The 23,289-nt window shown below is 50.3% G+C and overlaps 7 protein-coding genes across 7 annotated transcripts; 2 read left to right on the top strand and 5 right to left on the bottom strand.

Annotated features, from left to right (window-relative positions):
* Positions 1–746: 746 nt before the first annotated feature.
* On the bottom strand, positions 747–1,787 carry L3040_004134 (uncharacterized protein; the record flags this gene model as incomplete). Its single annotated transcript, XM_007297769.1, has 1 exon — positions 747–1,787. The coding sequence occupies one exon, from the start codon at positions 1,785–1,787 to the stop codon at positions 747–749; it is 1,041 nt and encodes a 346-aa protein (XP_007297831.1).
* Positions 1,788–3,061: 1,274 nt separating this feature from the next.
* Positions 3,062–6,055, bottom strand: L3040_004133 (uncharacterized protein; the record flags this gene model as incomplete). The annotated part of the gene is made up of 5 exons (XM_007297768.1): positions 3,062–4,305; positions 4,353–4,881; positions 4,938–4,965; positions 5,062–5,423; positions 5,543–6,055. The coding sequence occupies 5 exons, from the start codon at positions 6,053–6,055 to the stop codon at positions 3,062–3,064; spliced, it is 2,676 nt and encodes an 891-aa protein (XP_007297830.1).
* Positions 6,056–7,573: 1,518 nt separating this feature from the next.
* Positions 7,574–8,953, bottom strand: L3040_004132 (uncharacterized protein; the record flags this gene model as incomplete). The annotated part of the gene is made up of 1 exon (XM_007297767.1): positions 7,574–8,953. The coding sequence occupies one exon, from the start codon at positions 8,951–8,953 to the stop codon at positions 7,574–7,576; it is 1,380 nt and encodes a 459-aa protein (XP_007297829.1).
* A 1,021-nt stretch (positions 8,954–9,974) lies between these two features.
* Positions 9,975–12,345, bottom strand: L3040_004131 (uncharacterized protein; the record flags this gene model as incomplete). Its single annotated transcript, XM_007297766.2, has 7 exons — positions 9,975–10,292; positions 10,342–10,993; positions 11,046–11,335; positions 11,383–11,967; positions 12,027–12,133; positions 12,193–12,220; positions 12,307–12,345. 7 exons carry the CDS (start codon positions 12,343–12,345, stop codon positions 9,975–9,977), a joined length of 2,019 nt encoding a protein of 672 aa, XP_007297828.2.
* Positions 12,346–13,251: 906 nt separating this feature from the next.
* Positions 13,252–14,103, top strand: L3040_004130 (uncharacterized protein; the record flags this gene model as incomplete). Its single annotated transcript, XM_066156053.1, has 3 exons — positions 13,252–13,314; positions 13,486–13,690; positions 13,784–14,103. The coding sequence occupies 3 exons, from the start codon at positions 13,252–13,254 to the stop codon at positions 14,101–14,103; spliced, it is 588 nt and encodes a 195-aa protein (XP_066011869.1).
* Positions 14,104–15,079: 976 nt separating this feature from the next.
* On the bottom strand, positions 15,080–17,801 carry L3040_004129 (uncharacterized protein; the record flags this gene model as incomplete). Its single annotated transcript, XM_007297764.1, has 4 exons — positions 15,080–16,806; positions 16,854–17,562; positions 17,616–17,720; positions 17,775–17,801. 4 exons carry the CDS (start codon positions 17,799–17,801, stop codon positions 15,080–15,082), a joined length of 2,568 nt encoding a protein of 855 aa, XP_007297826.1.
* A 4,078-nt stretch (positions 17,802–21,879) lies between these two features.
* On the top strand, positions 21,880–22,480 carry L3040_004128 (uncharacterized protein; the record flags this gene model as incomplete). Its single annotated transcript, XM_066155976.1, has 3 exons — positions 21,880–22,056; positions 22,177–22,197; positions 22,406–22,480. 3 exons carry the CDS (start codon positions 21,880–21,882, stop codon positions 22,478–22,480), a joined length of 273 nt encoding a protein of 90 aa, XP_066011868.1.
* Positions 22,481–23,289: the final 809 nt, after the last annotated feature.

Below are 23,289 nucleotides of genomic sequence, written 5' to 3'. Positions count from 1 at the left end.
CATCCGTATCCATTCCCTCATAACCATCGCATCGAACGTCCCCCTCCCGTCTATACCCAGAGCCCAGAGAGGCATCAAGCCTCCGGTCGGCAGGGGACAAAGGTCGGAGGCAGCGCACGATACAGCGTGAAATCATGATCGAGACCGTAAAGACGTAAAACCGCGTGACAACGAACACCAGATGATACCCCACGCCCGACGACAAAGGAAATAGACAAACAAATAAACAATCAATGTGTATCCCTGCGCGCCGAGTCCTGCATTGCTGCGTGTTGCCCCCTTCTCGGGTAACTTTCTTTATATCCGAAAAAAATAAGAAAAAACGCCATATGCTATACGATGAGATGAAAGAGGCCGAGCTAGCGATTGTGAAAATTCAAACAAAAACGCGTGACGCTAAATAAACAGTATCAGATGACATAGGAAAATAACATGGTGCCCGTTATGTACTCGACGAGAAACAAAGTAAATGAGTCAGAGGCCAAAAGTGTTGTCGCTCAGTCGCTGAACAATGCTGATGCCGCCTAGCAAAACGCCGATATGTCTTCCTTCGATAGTGGGGGTATCAAATGCCGCTATAGATCTTTTTCAATCCCATGGTTGGTATGTTCAAACAGTTTTTGAGGAGTTGCGAAGTGTCGTGAGAGTGGACGTAGTACCCACGCTTTGGAGGGAGGAGATGGGCCCCCGTGCTATTACCCGGAGTCGGCACTAGAGTTGCTTGTGAAAGTTCCGGGCCTTGGTTGTCACATTGTTGCTGCATACTCTTGGTGCCTGTCCCAGCTTTGCCCAAAGTTGCCGTAACCCACACTGACGCCGCAATGCTGTTGCTGCTGTTGTTGCGCTAGCATGCTGGGAAGAGGAAGGGATGGGGTGGGCGCGCTGATCGGAGGCGAGGAGTAGATCCATCCTGGTGTCGAGTATGGCTGGCTATAGGCTGGGGCCGGAGACGGTAGTTGTACCTCGTGTAGTCCCATGCTGGCCCATAATGAATTGGAATCAACTGACGACGTCGTGCTCGGACTCGACGGGATGACTCTCCATGACTCTACGGGCGCGGGTTCCGAGGCGGAAAGGTTCGACTGCGACCACCAGTTTTCGACAGCAGAGTTTGGCAGCAACGGAGGTGGTCTGACAACGTCGACTATCCTGGGAGGGGGAGGTAACAATGGATGGAAGAGACCCATAATGCTGGTCTTGACCTCTTCACTCTTCCCACCGAGAAGCTCTCCGGCACCGTCTTCTTGCAGACCATCCAAGGCAGTAACATGGGTCCGGTAGACGAACTTGTTGATTGCTTGAATAAACTCGTCGTGCATTTTCTTGACTTGTGTCTCCTTCTCGGACCAAGTGTACGTATTGGCGGAGATATCGACGCAATGGATATCCTTGTGGTATTCGATCAGGGCTTCTATCGAGTCTGGCGTGAGCTTGAATGCGACCTCGTTCCGGAGGACCATGTCCACATGTACTATGTATGCTTCGATGTGAAGGAGCTGGTAGTTGAACAGAGCTTCAACCAGCGGGTTCTCATCTTTGCGCAGGTCTGCCTCGGGCGCTTTCGGTACCATCATTGAAGTGAGAGTCCAGATGGCCGTTGCGGACGACAAGTGTTCTGTCAGACATCTTTGATGCTGTGGCACGCTGTTGAGGGGTCTCTTGACGCGATTTACCCGCTTCAGCGTCTGTGTTAACCAGGGCTCCACCTTCGAGCCCAAGACAACGTTGACCGAGGTTGCTCGAGGGGCAAAGGCGGCCGCCGAGGCTGGCAGTAGTTGAGGAGGCATCGGGGAGGCTTTCTGTAGGGGTAGCGAAACGGAGTCGGGGTAGGGGGGGGAGGGGGGGGGAGAAAAAATGATAACAGAAATGAAACCAAGAGCTGCAGAGGGGGAAGGGGGAGGAGAAGAAGGAGGAGGAGGAGGAAGAGGAGAGTGGCGATCCCAAGAACAGGGAATGGATTACAGTTGCGCCAGAGAGGGACGAAGAATCCGTCGTGGAGAGGAGGTGAGGGAGGGTGAGGAACGAAAAGAAAGAAGGCAAGGAGGGCAATATAGCCAGTAGCCAGACGCTTGACGCCTGGCGCCTGGCGCCTGACGCTTGACTGGCAGGCTTCTGGAGCATGCACTGCCCCCCCGACAACAGCGAGGGAAAAAGTGAAAAAGTTAACGTTGAACCGTCGAAGCTGAACTCTTGCATATGGTATGCACCACCTGGGAAGAATGCCTGCCACCTGCATAAAGCCGAACGAACGAACGCAAGAATCCCGTATTCCGTACGGGTAGCATCGCTGTACCTGTAACTACCGGTACTGCACAGAGTTCCGCGGCCATCAGAGAGAAGAGGGTCCTGCAGGTCCCAGTCGATAGTAAAGCAGGTGGCGCAGAAGGCAGGAATAATCGCAGAGGTTGCCACTCGGAACGGGGACGTCGGAATAAGAGGAAAAGGAAAAAGGAACGAAGGAGAAAAAAACTAAATACTGCAAAGTATGTGATCTGGTGCCGGTAGTTACCGAGGCTCGGAAGACGTCTTTCTCTCTGCCGGATTCGATATTAAGGTAGCACGTGAGCATAAGTAGCCACTTCGAACTTAAGCGAGAGAGGGCACCGGCTAGATAGGATACTACCTTTCATAAAGGGAGCTAATATAGTAGTAGTAGCTAGGAAATAGAATTTTAGGCTTCTACAGTATACAGTACAGTAAGTACTACTAGCAGGGGGAAATCTTTCCCCAACCACTAAAGTATAAATAGCTGTTCGAACTATAAACCAGAACCCAAACTTGGAAAGAGAGTTACCCAACAGACGGTCCCTGAATCTCCTGCTTGCTTCTCTTGACTAGCTACAACCGAGAGAGCCCGCAGATTCAACAGGCAGCGAGCGCGTTGACTGACTAATCTGTACGACCTACCGGTACTCTACTTATAGTTTTATTCATTGCTTTTGGCTTCATCGTGGCACGCACTCCACGCTACTAGCTTGCTAGATCTCTGGCTCACGACACCATTAGGCTAGGTACCTACCACCTTGATCGCTTCGAGCTACCTCCGCTACACCTGCCATTCTCAAGGAACAGGCTCCGTCCTCCCGTCCGAACACGTCTTGCTCAAACTCTCGCAAGCCAACGTCAATCCCGCACTCGAGTTGCCAATCCAAAACACAAACGGCTGGGAGGTGCTAACGGGGATGATCCAGTTCTGTCGGACCACGTCCCAGATACTCAGATCCCTGCGCGTGAGTTGCAATGTGACCGAGGCGCTCGCACCAGCCGCGAGGGTGGCCGTCTTCTCGAAAGCCCGGAGCTGGATGATAGGCGTGTCCCACGGGTTGTCGCTCGGATATTGAACGTAGACTTGCACGACTTCCTTGCCGGCAAACGTGCCCGTGTTGGTCACCTTGACGGCGATCGTGAACATGACATCCCAGAGGGCGGGGTTTCCACCTTGGGCGCCGCCCGCGACCGGGTCGGGTTGAGGGGTGCTTTGGTAGCCTGCGGGATAGGTGAACTTGTTGGTGGCGACAATATCCTGGGGGTTGTCAAGGTACGGGTATAGATATCTCCAGATCTTGGTGAATCCTGTGGGCCAGGCGACCTCAGCGGGCGAGGGAATTGCACTGCTGAATGCCGGGGCAGGACCTTTGGCTGCTCGAGTAGGAGGAATCGATGTCATGGCTTCTCCAGCAGTGACTGTTACACTCGTCCTGGAGAATGTGGTGTAGGAGAGACCGTGACCGAATGCGTAGCGAGGTGCTATAGAATGCTTATTCAGATACCGGTAGTCGATGTACAGGCCCTCGGTGAAGGTGTCTTGCACTTGAAAGAATTGGAACCCCATCAGACTGACAGATGCCGGGTAGTTGGTCTCAGCTTTTGGAATAGAATAGGGGAGATGACCACTCGGTGAGTAGTCGCCAAAGAGGATATCGGTTAGCGAGTTGCCAGCTTCCTGGCCCGGTAGATGGGCAAAAACAATTGCTCTCACCGATGGGAGATCGGCCCACTTTTCCACGAGAATAGGGCCAACTGTGTGAACTACAACAACAACTGTAGCATACTTGGCTGCTGCTGCTCTGACCAAGTCGTCTCCGTTGTGCCACGCATACAGACCACTCTCCTTGCGGTCACCGTTGTTTCCTTCAACGGTGTACTGATTCTCTCCAGAGTCACTACTGATGAATACCATGGCAATATCGCCGGCAGCTTCAGTCAGACCTGACGGGAAGGAGTCGGTGTTGTAAAGGGTTGTGTTTGCGGCTCTGAGCCTGATGGCAGTGATTGGGTCATCCAAGTATGGATAATTGGCCGTACCTATACGCATTAGAGATCACGGCTCACTCTCCAGGTGCGAATCTTACCTGATCCCCACCCCATTCCCAGAGTTCCCTTGTTGCAAGAGCGTTGGTTGCAGGCGTTGATCCCATCCGGATTCTTGGCTGCATCTGTTCCGAAGATCTTCAGGACTGATTTGCTTGAAAGTGGCAGGGTCTTATTGTCATTCTTCAGCACCGTGATGGCTTCTCTCGAGATCTCCCTAGCGATATTCCCATGATCTGCTTGAACATTGACATACTCGTTAACGACACAAGTTGGCCCAACCAGAGAGCCGGGATAGCAATTTCCCGTGCGATCTGCCGTATTGGAGGAGAAGTTTGGCTCCGGGAAGTTTTTATCCTGACCAAGTTGGTACCATGTGGCTACGATACGCGTCACCATATCGTTCATACGCTCGAGCGGGATCGTGCCATTAAGAACTGCCGTGGAAAGTTGGTAGCCCCAATAAGAAAGGCCAAGAAGTGGTGTATTTCCATCACCTGGCATCGCCATATCCAAACCTGCCAGTGCAGAGCTGACACCACCAATTTGGGCAAGCCAGTCGCTCATCACCTGATACTGTCAGTGTTCTGTATCTAGATGTCTAGATATCAACCGAGCAAACTCACGAGTCCCTGGAATCCCATCTCATCCTTCCTTCACCAACGTTAGCCCAGCATCTGGTAGATAAGGAGGATTTAGCACTGAAAAATCTCCAGAAATCGGAAATTTCAGTTGAGGCACTGTACGTACAGAATGCCATTCATCATCTTGCTGTTCTGGGATGACGCGCTTCCATTGACATCGTTGTAAGCTGTCATTACAGCCCCAACACCAGCTCGGATACCATCAGCAAATGGCCAAGCATAAAGCTCGTGAAGGGTCCGGTCATCGAGGTTGCTGCTGAGTGCTTTCATCAAGCCGTGGGGAGGGATGTCCATACGATACGCTTCCTGCTCGTTGGCAATGAAATGCTTGATCGTAGCTATCACACCTTGGTCTTGCATTCCCTTGATAGTCTCAACGCCGCCCCATGACTGAAGGACTGGGTCAGCTCCAAAGCTTTCCCAGTTTCTTCCACCTCTCGGCTTGCGGCCAATGGGGCCAACTGTTGGCTATCGAAAAATGTCAGCAAGAAAAATGTCAGCAAATTTCCTCGAGACGTTGGGATGTTTCCTCCACACCTCCCTTTCCCCTCAAGAACCAGACTTAACGATTGAGGATGAATACATACCCCAAGTTGGATGTTGACACCCTTTCCCCGAGCCTCAGCCCCAATAGCAGCTCCCCTGGCATAAGTCAAAGCTTTATTCCAAGTAGCACCAACCGTGATCCCAGCCGGGAAAGCAGTGATGTTATCCGTCGCAGCAATGCCCAGAGCAGAGTCCTGCAGGCACAGACTAGGAATGCCAAAACGAAGCGCCGATCCAGTGTTACCTGAGCAGCGTCCCATGAATAGTCCAGTTCCAGTCGTGAGATTGACTTTCTCAGCCAGCGTCATGTTTGCAACCACCAACTGTGCTTTTGCGTAGGCGGCTGACCACTCGCTCAGCCATCCTCCGCGGGGTGCAGGATAGTACGGGGATGCGACGAAGCCGGCAGGGACATCGTCACGTTCTCGGAGTGTTGAGGGCGTTCCGATGTTCTCCAGCAATCTTGCGTCTGCTGCGAAATTTGGGCGTTGGACAAGCCCGCTGCTCAGACACAAGAGTACCAGAAACAAAGAGAGAATCGCGATTCGAGCCATCCTGTACGTATCCTAGAGAGCACAGGACGTCGAGTAACGGTGAAGGTCCAGACGACTGGCCTTCCACTTCACGTCTGAATGGCGAGTCGGCGTTTGCGCGAGCTGGGAGTAGATACGACAAGAAAAGAGGGACATGAGCGGCGATTGCAGGTCATGTATAAGGCAGGAGGAGCCTACGAGCTTACAAAGCTGCTCAGCTAGCCGTCTGGCCAAAAGCAACCGCTCCCCAAGCCTCGAGGGTTAGTAAACATCGCTTAAAAATGTCCGTATCGAGACGATATTTCCGTCTCACAAGTTGTCGGGAATTGAGAGGGTGCAGTAGATGTCCTGGGACGAGGTGCGGTATCGAAATATGGGCCAGGTAATCACGGGGGAGTGTCCTCTTGAGGCAGTCGCGTAGAGTGACAGTACAGTGACATCGACATGAGCAGGGGAGAGGCACAGAAGTCGCCCACGGAGCGAAGAGCGGAAAGAGAAATCTCATCGAAATCTATCTCATGTGGTCAGTGATTTCTCGCCTAGAATATTGTTCGAGGCGGGTGCCGATGGTGATAAGGACGACGTGCATCGGCTGTATAGCCTCTTCTCATTCTCCCCGAGGGCCGAAGAAGCGTGCCTATGGCACGCGTTTGTTTCATCTGGGCTTCTCCGTCTGAGCGCAACCCGTCCCACCCACCTCTAAATTGACCCCTCTCGCGGAAAGATCAAGACTGGTAAAGATATTAAATACGCCTTGAAGGTCGGGAATCCTGGTGTCCTCACCTCGTAAGATACTACTGTGTCCAGCTCCAGCTCCAGCACAGACAACAATAATAAATACCCCGGACTCGCTTCCACCAAGATCGGACTCCTCGCTTCGAGCCAGGTAACCAAACAAAACAACAACAACAACAACAGGGGTTGGATTCGCCGGTCAGCCAGGAATTGCTTGATATGATTGATGGATCAAGTTCAGAAGCATCACAGCCAAGCTTTTGATTATGAACAAATACAGATGTAAATGTATTCGAACGTGACCTACCTAGCCTTGACTAACTAGCCGTCTTGCATATTGCTAATATCAGTCAGTGTCTGCGTCGCCGCTGCAACGTTGCCAATAGCAGTGGCCCGGTGGCCCGGCGGCCCAGTGGCCTGCCGGTGTGCCCAGCTGAAATGTTCAAGCCACAGGACGAGAGTCTCTCCATTTTCCATGCCTCTCAGCAGAAACACGTGGGTGCACGACTCGGGGTGAAAGAAAACAGGATCCGTTTTCAAGATTCGCGTATCAAGTGGGAGGGTTTGTGACAAGACGCCATGAAATTCAAAGAAGAGGTTAAGAGCCCTGTTTGGGAAAATCCTGATACTGGAGTACATACTTTATCTGCTAGAGAAGAATTACGATGGCCCAAACGAAATGCAATCAAGCGAGCAAAGCCATGCCGAACGCCAGTCCCGAAATGATGCCTGTAATTTTGCACGCCCCATTTTCAATCGCACGCAAGCCATCCCATATACGAACCATGTAGGTGTTGTGTGAGATCAGATATCTTTTTTGTAGGCATGCTCTGGTTTGTGAGTAGTCTCGTAGTCAACATGGACATATGCTCTCTCGATATCGGGCAAGCTCTCCAGTTTGATCTGCAACTCCTCAGCAACATCATGCGTGTCTCTCAGAGACGACTCGGCATTCATAACAACGTCGACTTCGGCTATGAGTCTTGGTCCCGAGTGGTAGACCCTGACGGTGTCGATGCCTTCGATAGCGGGAGAGTGGGTCAAGCAGACGTATGTGATGAGCTGCTGGAATTCAACCGAGGCAGTCACGCCGACGAGGAGGAGGAACTCGGTGAATGCGGTGTGAAGCCAGACGGAGCTGATAATGCATGAGATGATGATGGCGCCCATGGGGTCGATCCACCACACGAGCTTGGATCCGCCGACGGAAGTGAGGATACCGAAGCCGTTGATGGCCAGGTCGTTCCGGTGATCTTGCCACAGAATATTGATTTGTGAATACTTGTCTTTCAGGGCCCAGCAGTAGAGGAAGAGACAGAACTTGGTGGTGAAAGCTATGGCGACAGCGATTACTGAAGGAAGATGAAACGTCTTGGTATCTTCCTCGGGTGGATCAGCAAGATCCCGGGCCGAGAAGGCGATGAGGATAACTGATACCATAATCATGATGAAGCAGAATACGATGTTGCCGACCGTTTCAAGGCGGGCCTTACCGGACGGGAATCGATTTGGGTCCACTCGTTTGACAGCTCTATTGGTGAGCATCAAAGTGATGTTCGACATGGGATCGAAGATGGAGTCGGCCATGGTCGTAATCAAAGACAGAGAGCCGGATGAGACGGCAGCGTAGAGTTGCAGTCCTGCGAGGACGATGTTGGCCACGAAAGACCCGTAGACAGCAATCTGCCACTGCAGATGATCATCTCCTGCCTCTTGTTGTGCCTCAGCGCGGTGGTCCTCAACAGGCTTCAGCATGCGCTGGATGTTTTCATTCTGATTCTCGTAGAACTGCCGAATCTTCCGTGCCTTCTTAGCATCGCCGTTGAATTTGATGGGGCCACATCCATCGCGCTTTCGAGAGGTATTCGCACCGATAAGCTGGATTTCGGCCGTGTCTTTGTAGGCTGAAGACAGTTTGTATGGATCATTCTCGCGCGTGTAGCGGGGAGGTCTCTGCTCTTCGACGTCGTTCATAGCAGAAGTGTGGCGAGAGATTGGGTTGTGCTCTTCATCTTGAAGACTGAGAGGCTCGAAGGAAGTACTGGCAGCGGGCTTTGCTGACGGGTTCGAATGGGTGAGAGGAGTGTGAGTTCGGACCGAATGCTCTGGTCTGTTTGGATGCAGGTGGAACGGACGAGGATGCATCGTGATGCTGTGCGAAAGATCTGGATTGTGGTGTGCCATAGCGGCGAAACCTGTAGGAGTGAGGAGGAGGGGGATTGATAGACAGAGCAGTGAACAGAAAGAATAGTTTAAGGCGGGGCAGAAGAGGCAGAAAGAGGAGAGCTCTGTGACGATTGGTTGTCCCTTGCACTTCGAATCTGGTGAAGACGAAGATGAAGACGGAGACGCAGATAAGGATGAAAACGGAGCTGATCTCGAAAGTCGAGATGGCAATGTTACATGCAGAGAAACTCGGGGCGGTCGTTCGAGGCAGAGATCACAACCTACCGTTGTGCCGGAATCGCGCAGTGGAAGGCCGGTGCCGTGGCACAGCTCTTCGACTTGCAGCCTGCAACCTACCACCTACCGTTGACTCGCGACGAAGCGTGAAGTTAAAGTTGAAGTTAAAATTGAAGTTGGAGTTGAGCTAGATCAGGTTGAGGTTGAGGTTGGGGTTGAGGTTGGTTGATATCGAATTTGAGGTTATTCCGACAATCAAGATAACGAACGATAGCGCGGGCCATGAGCTTGATTGTTTGGAAATTGTGTTTGAAGGAAAGAATAGCCTCGGCCATCCGCTTCTATCAGACGAACCTCGCGCAAGCGCCGAGGATCGTGTGTCACGTGACATACGATATCTTGGGAGGCATCACACAACAACAACAACAACAACAACAACAACAACAGGTCTCAGGGAGGGTAGTTGGTTATAGCGGAGGCATTCTGGCAAGCACTCTTCATGAAAATAGAGCCTGCCACACTGCCAGACATACTCTCCATTGACATTGTATCTGACTATTTACGGTAGCAAAAGTAAATTATTGACTGCCCACTCTCCGCATCGTTCGGAAAATCATCATGCTCGCCAATATGCAGTAGCAAAGTATCATCAAGATTATGTAATACAAATGCAATATAAGCGCACCAATCCCGGCCAGGTGCTATGTCTTCAGCCACGGAGCCGTTGTTGCGCATGTTCGCGTAGCACCGCATAACCATAGCAATTTCCATCTTCCGTCCCCTCCCCAGTCATCGTTAAGCACTAATTATCCAGGACATCTCTCTCCTCATCTGTCGGCAACTGAGATGTCCCGTACGTCGGGAACGTCTCGCCCTTCTCCCACATCGCGCCCGGTCCTTGGAAACTGGGCTCCTCGATGGCACTTCTCGTAACCTCATCGGACACCTTTTTCGCGCTGGGCGGAGTTGGAGCGACGTACGTTGGAGAAATTACCCCCTCGGAGCCATGAGGCAGGGGTCGCAAGGGAATCTCCCGCGCAGGGATGCCACCATTCCCCAATTTATTGGCTATTACATCAGATTGGCGCTGAGCAAGTCGCTCAAGCTGCAGCACCGGATCCTAACAAAAGTAAGAACGAAATCTCACGTAAAAGGATAGACACAGGTACCCAATCTGCCTGGGAAGGGACACCCTCAGCAGCCGGCAGTTGGCCTTCTGAATTTCGCTCTTCACCCCAGAAAGTAGGTCTCCTGATCGGAGCTGGGGTCACGGGCAAACTTGGTCGTTCATACTCAGATGGAAAGTCCGTGAGCCTCATACCGTGCCGTCTGCCGTCCGGACTGGAGACCTGTGCTATCCCTGAGCCATACCCCTGCAACACCTGGATATTTCCCTTGCGATTCTTCTGTAAATCCTCGATGTATCGCTCAATTCCGGGCACATCATCCCAGGCATTTCCACGCGCGAATGTATTCCATGGATCAGCAGGCGTGAACTGAAAGACTGGATTCTTAGGTGTGACGATCTGTCTTTCTGTGTAATCCGGAACGGTCGATGCCTCACTGAAGCTCTGGGAGTCGGTAGCCACTTCCAGGTTGTCTTCGGGGAAAAACCTCTTTGGCCTGGAGGGATCCTTCTCCCATGGGAAACTAAATACCAGCTCCTGGTGCGTGGGAGTTTTGGGGACTTCATAGTACATGTTCTTGGGCGGGTCAGGGTACCGTTCTGGGGCCTTCCACGGTGTGGGATCTGAAGACATATCATAGTGAGTTGCAGGAAAGTTGGAGGCTTCAGGCCGAGAGTTAGATGGGGGTGGTGCTCTGCTTGGAGTCAGTATCTCTTTCCAGAAGACACTGAAGTGGCGGCACTGACCTGCTCGCATCCCAGGCTGAATACTGGACTTGAGGAGCTTCGCCCTCGGGCCCCTCACGCTGATCCATATTCGTTTCAACTTGCGGAACGTAAGCTTTTGCTTCTTGCTTCGGGCTTTCTGATATTCCCTCTCCCAGCGGCTCATCGGCGATCGGCGGGCAAGTCTCACTCTCGACCTTTTCAGGCTGGTATTCCTGGCCACTCGAGACACTGGGGGCCACAGGTTGGAACTCCCCCTTGGTATAATACTGCACAATCGACTGTGCTCCTTGGTATGAGCTCTGCACAGACTATCACAGTTTAGTAGAAGAACAGATAAGGGCAATAATTGGCCTACGGATTCTTTGTAGTGTTTGTCATAGACCGCCCACCATCTCCCAACCATCTGATCATATGGTGTAGACCCTTGATGCGCTTGTCTTCCTTGACTCCAAGGCTTCTCTGCACCAATGAAGTGTGCGACGCTGATGCTGGACTGGAAATGCTGGAATGCTGGTAGGTACTGGTAGTGCGCCGACGGGGTGACATTGTAAGTGAAACTCAAGCGGTTGAAGTTGTTCTTAAAGTGCATGTTCAACAGGCCTTGATCTGCACCATCGAAAGATATGCCCCGCTCTGCCATAGCCAGCAGCGCATAATAATCGCCCATGTTTGGGTTCAAGACCATCAGACCCGTATTGAAGATATCCGGCCAGCCAATATCAGGGGCCGCGGAGAACGGTTGGGACAGGTCGAACAGCTCGTCTGGAGCACGGAGAGCCACCATGTCTGCGTCCATGTAGACAATCCGACGGAACTGGAGCTGCTTCCATAATGCAATCTTGGTGAAGGTCGAATGCAGATCCGGGCGATTCATAAGAGACAGGTTCGCCGGGGACTGGTTGACGAATCTCTCGACGGGAATGATAAAGTCAAACACCTTCTGCGATGGGGATGTATTAGACGAAACTCAAGTTGATAAACTTCGGGGGGGGGCCCTACCTGGAGCTGAACCATAGCATCTGCAGATACCGTCTCTGTCGTCACCAACACGGCCAACTTCTTGGTGGTGGCGGCATCCCGTAACGAGTGGGCCAGGACCAAGGCACCTGCATCGAAGCTGTCGTGAGTATATATTCGATGGGGGCATAAGAGCGGAAAGAAATACCTGCGAGGTAGGAGTCGTTCAACAACAACTGCAGATTGAAAGTTAGAACGCGCAGGCAGTTGAGCCGGGGGGGTGAACGGTCAGACAGTCAGTAGCAGTGCACGGTCAACTCACTGTCGCGTAAACATCCTCCCCGCACGAAGCCATAGCCATGCAGTCTGCCTGCCTCTCGTGCACGGCAGATGGATCAGATGGCTGGGCTGGCAGATGGTAGAATCCGTCTCCGTCTCTCTGTCTCGGTGCTGGGCGGAAAGCAAGAACGAGAGAAAGGAAGAGGAGAGGATATGAGACAGATGAATGTCACTACCGAGCAACGATCATTCCACGGAAGAATGGGTGGGTGAGTTGTGGAGGAGAAGCGGAGGAGGGTTCAAGAGAGATGCACCTTCTAGCATAGTTCTTCCGCTCCGGCTTTGAGGGCAGGGAAGTGGGTGGACCAGGGAGGGATGGATGGGATGGATGAATTTTGGGAAGATGAGATGAAATCTTGATGAGACGAGATGAGGATGACGAGATCGATCACGTTTGAAGCACGTTTGCTTGAAATTGTGTGTCCGGGCCTGCTGATATACCTAATCTGTAGAATATCTAATCAGCGTGGAATCTGGGGTAAGGAAAGTTTATTATTCAAACTTTTTTTTTCTCTTCCTTTTTTTTTTTTTTTTTCTCTCTTGGCCATGTCTGGGCTCGACAAGTGGCACTCAACGGTCGTCACGGGTGATGACGATACCAGTGGACGATACGACCTTCTTCATAGGCCAATTCGATAACCCCACCCTCCACCCCACCCGATGCTTCTCTTCACGTGTGACAAGACTCGTGATGAGGTAACGGTACTCCGCACAAGGCAGCGTCACGAGGCGAAGGCGACTTTCCTGCCTCTCCTGATTTCGGAGCCAGCCAAGGACAGGCAGTACTTCGGGATTCCCTCCCGCATTGGTACAACCTCCGTAGCCCAGGATCACCTGACTCTGAGCCGGAATTCCAACAGTACCAAGTCACGTCACGATATTTACACGTGACCCTTGTATCCAAAGCAAAGCCAACCTACAGGCAACAATGCTCAAACAGATGTTCCCTGACTATGAACGACTGCGAGAGAAAGGGACTGACGCCAATGGCGTATGACACTATCATGAACAAGAGTTGTTTCCGGTTTATGGATTTGCCGGTTGAGCTACGTTTAGAGGTATGTAACCCACAACCCTCTTCCCCGTTGATGCAATATAGTTCCATATAATTCAATATAATACAATAATATACACACTGCACGCAGATTCTAACACTTGACAGATCTACAGCTGCCTCCTGGTCTCACCTGATGATATCAGAATCCCAGCCGAGTGCGAAGCGCCCCTGGCCAGCACCACCGGTAGTCATGAGGAGGAGCATGAAGAAAAGAGCCATCCTGCACACGCCATTCTCCAAACCTGCAAGCTAGTCAGCGAAGAAGCAATCCCAATCTTCTACGGCATGAATACCTTCATCATCTGCCTGGGTAGGGTTTTGCCCCCCCTCCCCTCCTCTTTTCCCCCCCGTAGAGACCCGACGCCCCTTTTCAAGCTAACGAAGGCTTGCATGAATAAAATAGCAACCGAACAACACAAACAGCCTTTCTTCGTCCATAACTTCCGTTGGTCGACCCTCTTGTGCATGAACACCGTCAAGTTTCACAGCAATGGCTACCAGCAGATTGTGACGGTCCCCAATCACATAGGTGCTCGTCCCTACTTCACCTGCTCTGGCTATGACTTGATAGCCGTCTTGAAAGGGACCGCCGTTCTGTATTCGCCCGATGGCCCGAATGAGAACATGGCCTTGAGCATCTCTTCGTGGGTCAGTACGAAAGTCTTGTATCTAGAGCTGGATGCTATTCAGCAGGAGATGGAGGCCATACTCTCTGCCGAATGACCGTCTCGACATTTTCGGGACCGATCGATAGACCTTGGAGAGAACTGGGGATGATCATCAGCAGGGCCGAATCCAGTCATACAGCAATACAACAGCGCGTGGTTTGAGTCGGTTTGAGTTGGTTTGAGTTGGGGCTACCTTTCTCTCACACTTCTTCGGATGCTTGCATATCGCTTGGACCAAGACGAATGGCTTACTCATGGCAGGATGATGATAATCTCGGGGAGATGGGCGGATAGGGATTTACTAGGAACTACCCATGCCATGCCAAACAACCTTCTTGGGCTGCTCTTTCGTGAACGCCTTGCGCCTGGATCCTACGGAGTAGTCAGGTTGCGGGCGGCTTTTGGTGATAGGGATGGAATTGTTCCAGCCTGCATTCACACCATCAATGAGATTCTTAAAGAGGTTTGGCTCCCCGTGTGGCTAGGATTTCTGCTGGAGGAGCTATCAATGGTAAAATATCCCGGACGACTCTGACCTCATTCTGTCCTCTACCATGGCGTAAGCTGAAATGTGGAAGGGGGAGGACATAGAAGAGAGTGAGGGACAGACGGAAGTGGGCTCAGGTGATGAATTGATAGTTTCTATATCGGCTTCGGAGGTTAGTATGTAGAGAAAGAGGAAGGAAGGTGAGGAAAGCGCACTGGGGGACCAGGGCGGAGGAAGGGCTACCTCAATGTCAGGTGAATGTGCTGCCACTTGCGCTCCAAGCGCCTGATACTGAGACCTCGGTGTTTTTTCTAGCTCACATAAACCATTCCTTTCACCTCTCCCGCTGAGCATACCTTACATGAATCATGGTTACCGCAGACCTCTTCCCGGTTTCGAAAAGTCATGTTATTGCTTTCATTCAGGTTACAGAGACGTTAAAACCCAACCGTCCGTCGCTACCCGCCAATGCGCCGTGTATACACATTCATGAAATTTTAAATTACAAAAGCGAAGCTACTTTGGCTCACTGGTCCAGTCACAGTCACACCCCCTCAGCTTCGTCTACGGCATCTTCAACCGTGACAGCTTTCGCATTTCCCTTTTCCTTCTTATGGTCATCTTCCTCGGCACCAGCTCCTGCGGATGACCCTTCCGCAGACGAGGACGAGGAAGGTACCGCAGCATTCTGCTCACCCCCGGTCGTGGATGCTTGTATTTCTGTTTGTGCTGCCGAAGCGGTAGAAGATTCGCCCGCATCTACTGATGTAGCCAAGGGGCTTTGACCCCGAAATAGTTGACTCGATCCCCAGTTTGGTAAGGAATTCACATTTTGCTGAGTAGTCATGGGCTCTGTGTTGCCAGCGGTGGCGGTACCTGGGGTTGTGGCATTCGGGCCTGCGGCGTTGGATTGGTCAGCTGCTACAGACGGCGGAGTGTGGATGGCATTCGTGTCGGACGAATCAATCGATGAGGCCTGCGAATGACCTTCGGGATTTATCGTCAGCGTGGGTGTCCGAGAATTATCAGCAGTTGCGGCCGTAGAGCTGGTAGCTGCCTGCGTGGCGGCCATGGCTGCCGAGCCTGCAGGTCCTGGAGCGACTTGTGGAACGCCAGCGCCGTTATCGAGTCTCTCTAACGGGAGGAGAGACCATCCTTCCGGAATTGTGACCCCAGGAGGTAATTCAGCGCTGCCAGATGGGATAGCAGCCGTGCTCGGTAGGGCTACATGTCTTGCCATCTGTGGAGGGGCCGCGTAGAAGGGCACCGGATATCTACCTACCGGTCCTTGTTGTGGCAAATGAGGAACTTGAGGCATCGGAGGCAGCTGAAAGTTTGCTGCCAATGGATCTGCTCCTCCGGCACGCGCGAGTCTCAATCGTGCAAGCTCTAATTGCATGTGATGCACCAGTTGCAGTTGCTGTTGTGTGATTTGAAGATTTCGCATTTCGTTCGCGATTTGCAGCTCGATCTGTTCAAGTTGGTCTTGAATTGAGCCTGATCCGTTCGGATTTGGCACCGCACCAGCGGCCACTTGTGCTTGTGGTTGGACTCGACGGGGAAAACCCAATTCCAAGCCGTATATTCTCGCGTTTCCGGCTCCCGCAGCCCCATTTTCTTGCTCTTGCTCCTGGAGTCCTTGGGCAAATTCTTGGAGATTTGCCTGTCCAAACCCAACCCGGAGAGGTCCCAGATTTAGCATCCGCATCCTACGTTGAGGACGACCGCCGGCGGGTGGCTGCGCTCCAGCACCGTCCTGCTGACCAGGAGCTGGTGGTTGAGCACCTGGAGCAGCGGGATTGGCATTATTTGCAGCCCCCGGAGCAGCTTGACCTGGTGTATCTACAACTGGTCTTCTGCATGTAGGGCATACTTGTTGTCGCTCGAGCCAGCTCTTGAGGCACCCTAGGTGCAGAATATGTCCACAAGGCAATTTTTTAGGTCTCGTCCGCTCGTTGACCGTTGTAGCGGGTCTTGCCTGTGGTGCGGCCCCAGGAGCAGCAGGAGGAACCTCTGGGTTTGTGACAGACCATGGTCTCATCTGCTCTCTACAGATGATGCAAGTATCCTCTCTCTGAATATCCTCAATTGTAGCATCTTCGTACCTCGAGTTCATGTCTTTCGTAGCTTGACGGTATTTTATAAATGCTGCGAGTCTTTTCATAAATGATCGTGCTGTCATGAACAGATCACGCATTATGTGGATCGGGAGACCGTAGAACATAAGCAAGATGACAAAAAAGGATATGTAAATACCCAATTTAACGAAATCTATCATGGTGAGCATCAACTCGCTTATGACTTGAAATCCCACGTACCTGTGATCAAGTCTAGAGTCAGCACCCAATGACCCTTAGCCTCCCATCCTGGGACTTCAATATCCATCTCGTCGACATCATCTTCAGATGGTAGTGGCGCACTCGACTGAGCTGTATCCATTCCTTCGCCAGCCGTAGCAGCCGCTGCTTCCCGCTGTCGGATCATCTCCGCCCGCTCTTCCCGAACCTCTCTTCTGCGCTCAACTAGTCGGTCCTGGGTCTGTTGTTTTACCACCTTCGCCTCTACCAAAGATATGCAGTACCGGCACGCTGTCGCAAGTGATGAAGAAGTAAGGATTGCGAACTCGAATAGAAACATGACCATCATGTTGGGCCGTGCTTGCTGTATGACCGTGTTTATAGTGTAGTTCATAAGCCATATATCGTATATGACCGACATGGCTAAGGAGACCGAGAGTCGGATATGGAAGAGGCGTGGATTCGCGGGTGGCTGTTGCTCTAGGATCTCTACTCTCCCATCACCAATCCATCCCCAAACCTTGCCCGTCAAGAGCGCGACAAACATCACTAGGAACCATGCGCCCACCTCTTCCCGGAAGATTGTCATAGCCAAACATGTCTCTGTGACTGCGAACCATGACTTTTCGTAGAGCTGTTCGATTTCGATAGGACGAAGCGCACCATAGCAGAGCCTTTGAAGCCCGTACATCAGGCTCCCGTAGATAAAGAGGATCAGGTTGATGAGTATCTGTTGCGTTTGTAAGCCAACGGCTGTCTTCTGTCTCTGGGCTCTAAGCATACCATCAAGCACAAATTACTTTGCGACAAGTAGACACATGCTGAATAGAAATTTGCCCGCTGATTGAAGGCAGACACGATGACACCTCCTGCCAGAGCCGTCGAGACCTAGAGGATGTTAGCTACTTCGTCTTGATACTTGGAGCTTGAAGGAGCTCTTACCCCAGCATACCAGGCGAGCCGCCCCATCTTGCTGTCAACTTTGCAGCTTGGATCCAAGTGGAGGAAATCCTTGCCGATTTAAATATTCAAGTACCCATGCTTTGGCGTGATGGGAGAGTTGTTTGTTTGACAAAGGACAGTTGGTCGATTCATGAAGCTCTCACCTTCGGTAGGTATTTCAGCCACTGTGGCGTATTGGTTTATCCGAATGCCGACGGGGCGGTAATGGGGCTTTCACTGCATCATCCTCAACGAAATCGCTCGTAGAAATGTATAATGAGGCATCAAAATTCATTCAAACTACAATATTTCTTTGAGAATAATTTCTTTCAGCCACAGTATCTAGAACCTTTGCCCGCTTGCGGATGGATGGAATAGCATCCTGCCACAATGGCACCACCCCGAGCTATCACAACACCAGTACCGCTGAATTATGAGAACGGCTCCAAAACTTACCAGAACATTCTTGGTACCGGTACTTTGTTGCTGCTACAATGCTGGTCACACTGAATCAAGCTAAGGAAATCCTAGAAATATACCGGTAGACTTGCTCTGGGATGTGGAACCCCCCAAGCGAGCTCTCCACGCGATTTCTATTAACAACTGTATATCACGAGGCGGATGCGAGAAGCCTTCTTGAAAACCAGCTCTGTCGCTGGCGTTCCCACAGTACATGTAATAGCATCTAGATTCGGTTCCATTCTGACCATTCTTTTATTATATATCGAGGTCGCTATTAGATACATCTCTACTATAGCCTAGTATTATAGCGTGAACATCTGAACATCTTCGTCGCTTGACCTCATCATCGACACCAACACTGAAGCTATTCCCACTTTTACATTACCGTATCATCCTTGTTATGGTTTCCTCTTCTGTTCCCTTCATTCATTCCTTGCTTCCCTCCTTCCTTCCTTGCGACTCCTCCCTGGCCACATCCGATTCCACCCGTGCTTCTTCGCCTGTCTCTTTTATCGGTTTAGAATTTCCAGCAATACCTCAACTCTTCCAATCAACGGTTTGGCTCGCATGTTCTTCCAGCTTAGCCATTGTTTTGCAGCATTTACTCCATAATCCCAAGTCTTTGTCGTCTAGCGACTTAATTGGAATAGCCATTTGCAGCTCCGTAGGGTTATATGAAATATATGAAAAGCGTAATGCCTTCTCCGGGTCTTCTGGCACCAATGACTCGATATTGTCTAAGATGGTTTCTCCGGGTTGGTACCATAATACCTCACCATTCTTAGTGGGGCTCACTTGGGATCCATAATTTGCTTATAGCTGTAATCCTTTTAATATTCGCTTCGACAATACAAATACTATTGTTGATTTCCTTGTAGCAAGCTAGCAGGTTTGTTTACTATTTAGAATATTAATCTCGAGTAATGAATAAATATTCATAAAAATAAATCAACTTAGCCGTATAAAAGCCTTTTACTAATTGTTTAAATCCGTCGTCGAAACTCTTATATTTAGAAGGCCTGGTATGCTTATTGATATACCGGGCTTCTCTCTATAATCCGCGTAATTGATATAAGCTTATACTATATGAATCAAATGAAACTTTCTTCGGAAACACTTCCATAAGCGATAACTTCTCCTTCATAAGCTCCATTAAAGAGAAAGCTTAAGGCTAGCAAGACCGAGCAAATAGATTGCGATAATAGCATCATCATGGTTTGTAATTCTGTCGACAGTGCGAGCTGACGAAAAAGAATAGGCTTGCAAAAGAAGAAGATGGTAAGGAAGGTGATAGTAAAGAAGATGGTGGTAAAGATGGTAAAGAAGGTGATGGATTAATGTGAAGTAGGTGCAAAAGGGATCTATATCTCTTTTTTACAATGTATCTCTTGGACCATATTGATTATAAGTATAAGTAGACGGGTAACGAAACCTACCTCCCCCATTAATACAAGGCAAGATCCTATGGGTGGCACGGATAGACTTTTGCTGTGTTTTGGCTCATGCCAACCCTTGGGATGCTGCCCTTTATAGGTAGGTACACTGGGGGATAACTTCGTAGTATTCTCATATCGAAGATCATCCTAAATACAAAATCGAATTTACGCTTAGCTAACTATTCATAATATTGCAATATCTTTTTTTTTTCATTGTAAATTGCCTTTTTGGTATATTAAAAAGGATTAACGTATAGGCACAGATATACTCGTAATAATAAGCCGGAATAGGTCGGAGTGGATCGAGTCCTTAAACACGATACTTCGAGCTTTGATATACCGATCGTTCAGTTTGCTGCTCTTTGAAATCATGCTTTTCGTATAGTCTTGCCATACAAAATAATAATAGTCCCTAATCTGGCCCCTCAAGGCTCCCTGCCCCTCTTGTGCGCAAGATTATGCTAGCCTTTGCGTCCTCGATATACCTATCTAAGCCCTTCTGACCTCTGTACGTAAACCATCAATGCTCTCACGGCTCTTCAGGAGGCCAACCCCGAAAGACTCTTTTGAGCAACACCAGCATCCTGAACTCGGCCAAAACAAGTTATGTATTACTCGCAGCAACAATACCTCAAGATGTATGCCTACTCACACGTATGAAAAGAGAGCGTGGGCTACTTTCGAATACGTAAATCCACTGTTGAAAGGACGCTTGCGAGGCGCGTTAAACGGCGGGGCAACGATCGAAGGAGTCAGAGCAGTTGAAGACCTTGTAGTCAACATTTGTGAGAGTGCAGGTATGACCCGGCTTGAAGACACAGCGGTGGGGGGGATGAGGTTGGAGGGAAGAGGTTGCAAGCAGATGAAGATGTCCTGGACATTTTCGAATGATTCTAGCAGAATAGTGACCTCGGACGAGGTGATATGTCCATACTCGCAGAGATTCGGAGCCTCCCCATCGCCCTTGAACCGACAATTCCGGTACCAGCCTTGCTCGGTCTGAGCTTTGACCTGTTCTCGAATCTCAATACCGGTATTACTGTACTGTATGACTGGGCTTATCGATAACCTCGAGCAATGACGCACGAGGACGGAGAGACAGAGTCACGGCTCCTGCTGGGCAGCAATAGACAAAAATAGATGGACGAAATCGTCATTTCGCTTGTCGCTTCTGCCCCCTCTACGAACCTTCAGCTCTCTCTCCTGCGGCAGAGATGTCTGGAGAGCCGAAATTGAATCAATCGATACGCATCCTTTTCAAAGTGATTTTTTTATTTACCGGCGATTCCGAACGAGCCTTCCTCCTACCTTGACTATCACGCCGACTACAATATACTACGTATACCTGACGGGCATACCGACTGGGAAGATATTCAGAATGATCTACGATTTTGCGCCTTCGGAGAGTATTGCGCGCACTTGGCTGACCTTGGTCCGGCCTCGAATTTTACCGATATCGACACCGACATATGTGACGCTATAACGACGGCATTGTTGCCCTGCTCTCGTATAGGTTCTTCCTGACTTTGCGCAGTCGTGGGAACGTACGATTACGGTATCTGATTTGAAAACATCTCGCCAAGTGCCCGCTTTTTTTTCTTCTTTTTTCCTCTAATCGTCCGGGGTGTCTACAACTTTATTCTACGTGCTGTAGTAGTAGTACCTACGTAGTAGTACATTATTACTCTCCCCCCCCCATGAATACACGTCGGACCCAGTTTAGGCCCATAAATCATAGAGCGGTGGTTTCTGAATGGCTCAAAGCCTTGTAAATTCTATTGCACACACTAAAAACTGATCTAAGTATACTTTTTAAAGCTGAATTCTTATAAGTTGATTGGTTTAAGCCCTGGTAAGATCCCTTGCGAAATTATACTTTCGACATGTATTCATGGGGGAGAGTACTTGTACTACAGTACGTACGTAGTACGTAGTACGGTACTTCAAGTAGGTACTACCGGTACGTACATACTTCCTCGCAGGCCTAACCAACAAATCCTTAGAGAGCTTAGAATCCTATTCTCGAGGGTCGGAAGTAGAAAACATGGAGGAGAAGGATTTTAACCTTCCTAAGGATTTCTTGATTAGGCCTGCGAGCAGGTATATAATAGTCCATATCCAGCTTATCTGGTCGATCCCATGGATGCCTGGGCTTACCCTCAACCTCAACACCTCCTTACTTCAAACTCCATAATTCTACCCTAAACATGCAATTCAATATCTCCACCCTTCTTCTCCTCGCTACAGCGATATTCTCCGTCCATACATCACCTCTTGCCCCTCAAAGCCTGTCGCTTACGGAACGTGCAGAGAGCCTGTCGCTTCCGAAACGTGCAGAGGGCTTGCAAACACGGGAACCCGAGCCCAAAAGATTTCGCAAACTTGTAAGCCTCCGTCCTCTATTCGCAAAATTCCTTTCTTGGCCCTCTCCACCTCCAAGGGGGGTTTCCGTGGCGTCTGTGAAGAAGAGCATACGAATATCCAGCTTACACTTTTTATCTTAGAGGAAACACCGCAAACACAAGGCAAGCTTTTTCTTTTTCTTCCATTTCTTTTTTTTGTTCATTTACACTTATCATTCTTCCCTTGCGAAAAAAAATCCTCGAAACAGTTGCTATTGCTTGATTACAAACAAGTGGAATCCATAACACCCTCCGTACAGGCTAATAAAATTCCCTGGAGACTCCCGAAGAAGAAGATTAGTGCGCGATATTATGAAGCTGACTATTACAGTCCGACGACGACGACGACGACAACGACGACAGAAAAGAAAGTAATCGTCGGCGACTATTAGGGTTTCCAGCCTAGTCGTGAATAGATTCAAACATACTCGTGGGGTTAATTTTTATGAGTTGGATTTTCTAGACGAGGGAAATGGTTGTAACGACTGGGGAAACGATTGTAATGACGGGGGATAAGGCTAATGTTTTATATAAGTAGCTACGGATTGATTTAGTAAATATGAATTTATTATCACCTGACAAGGAAACAAGCTTACTCTGTAAACTCACTCAATCTTCCTCTAAACGACATCTCGCCACAACCCGACATACCGGAAGAAGATACCACACCTCGAGAGACTTTTCCTGAATACTACTAAATCCAGCCTCGTTGTACAATGCGTTCCACTTATGGCCGCAGTGCACTTTTGTCGCATGCAAGATTATTGACGGGCCCTTGCTTTTTCCTTCTTCAAAGACACGCACGCAGCAGGGGGGCATCGCTGGGACTCCCAGGATATTCCAATTGACAATGCATCAACCTCCACTCCACGTCGATCGTCTCTCCGTCACACAGAACGCCATGATTATCGTCCTGAAATAGATGGAGAGAGCCTACCTACCTGTATCGCGAGGAGATCGATCATCCTCAGACACACACCCACACCGAAACACACCGAACCCCCGTCTCGTGTTGTACATCCGTTGTACGAGAGGGCCGCGAACTGCATCTTTCTACTCTACTGTATATAGCAGTCGGTAACACGGCGTCTCATCTCGGGCGTCGGTCCAAGACCGTGGGGGACGGGACAACGATTACCCCGCCAGCACAGCAGGTTGCATCCAGGTCCAGGTCCAAGCCCCAGCTTCGTGCATGTCCATGCCACGCCCTTCGCC

This window comes from Drepanopeziza brunnea (genome assembly GCF_022702325.1).
Source record: "Drepanopeziza brunnea f. sp. 'multigermtubi' strain 214-2 chromosome Unknown ctg6, whole genome shotgun sequence".
In the NCBI taxonomy this organism is placed as follows: domain Eukaryota; kingdom Fungi; phylum Ascomycota; class Leotiomycetes; order Helotiales; family Drepanopezizaceae; genus Drepanopeziza; species Drepanopeziza brunnea.
The sequence above is the reverse complement of the archived record's forward strand: the minus strand, read 5'-3'. Positions and strand labels throughout refer to the sequence as shown.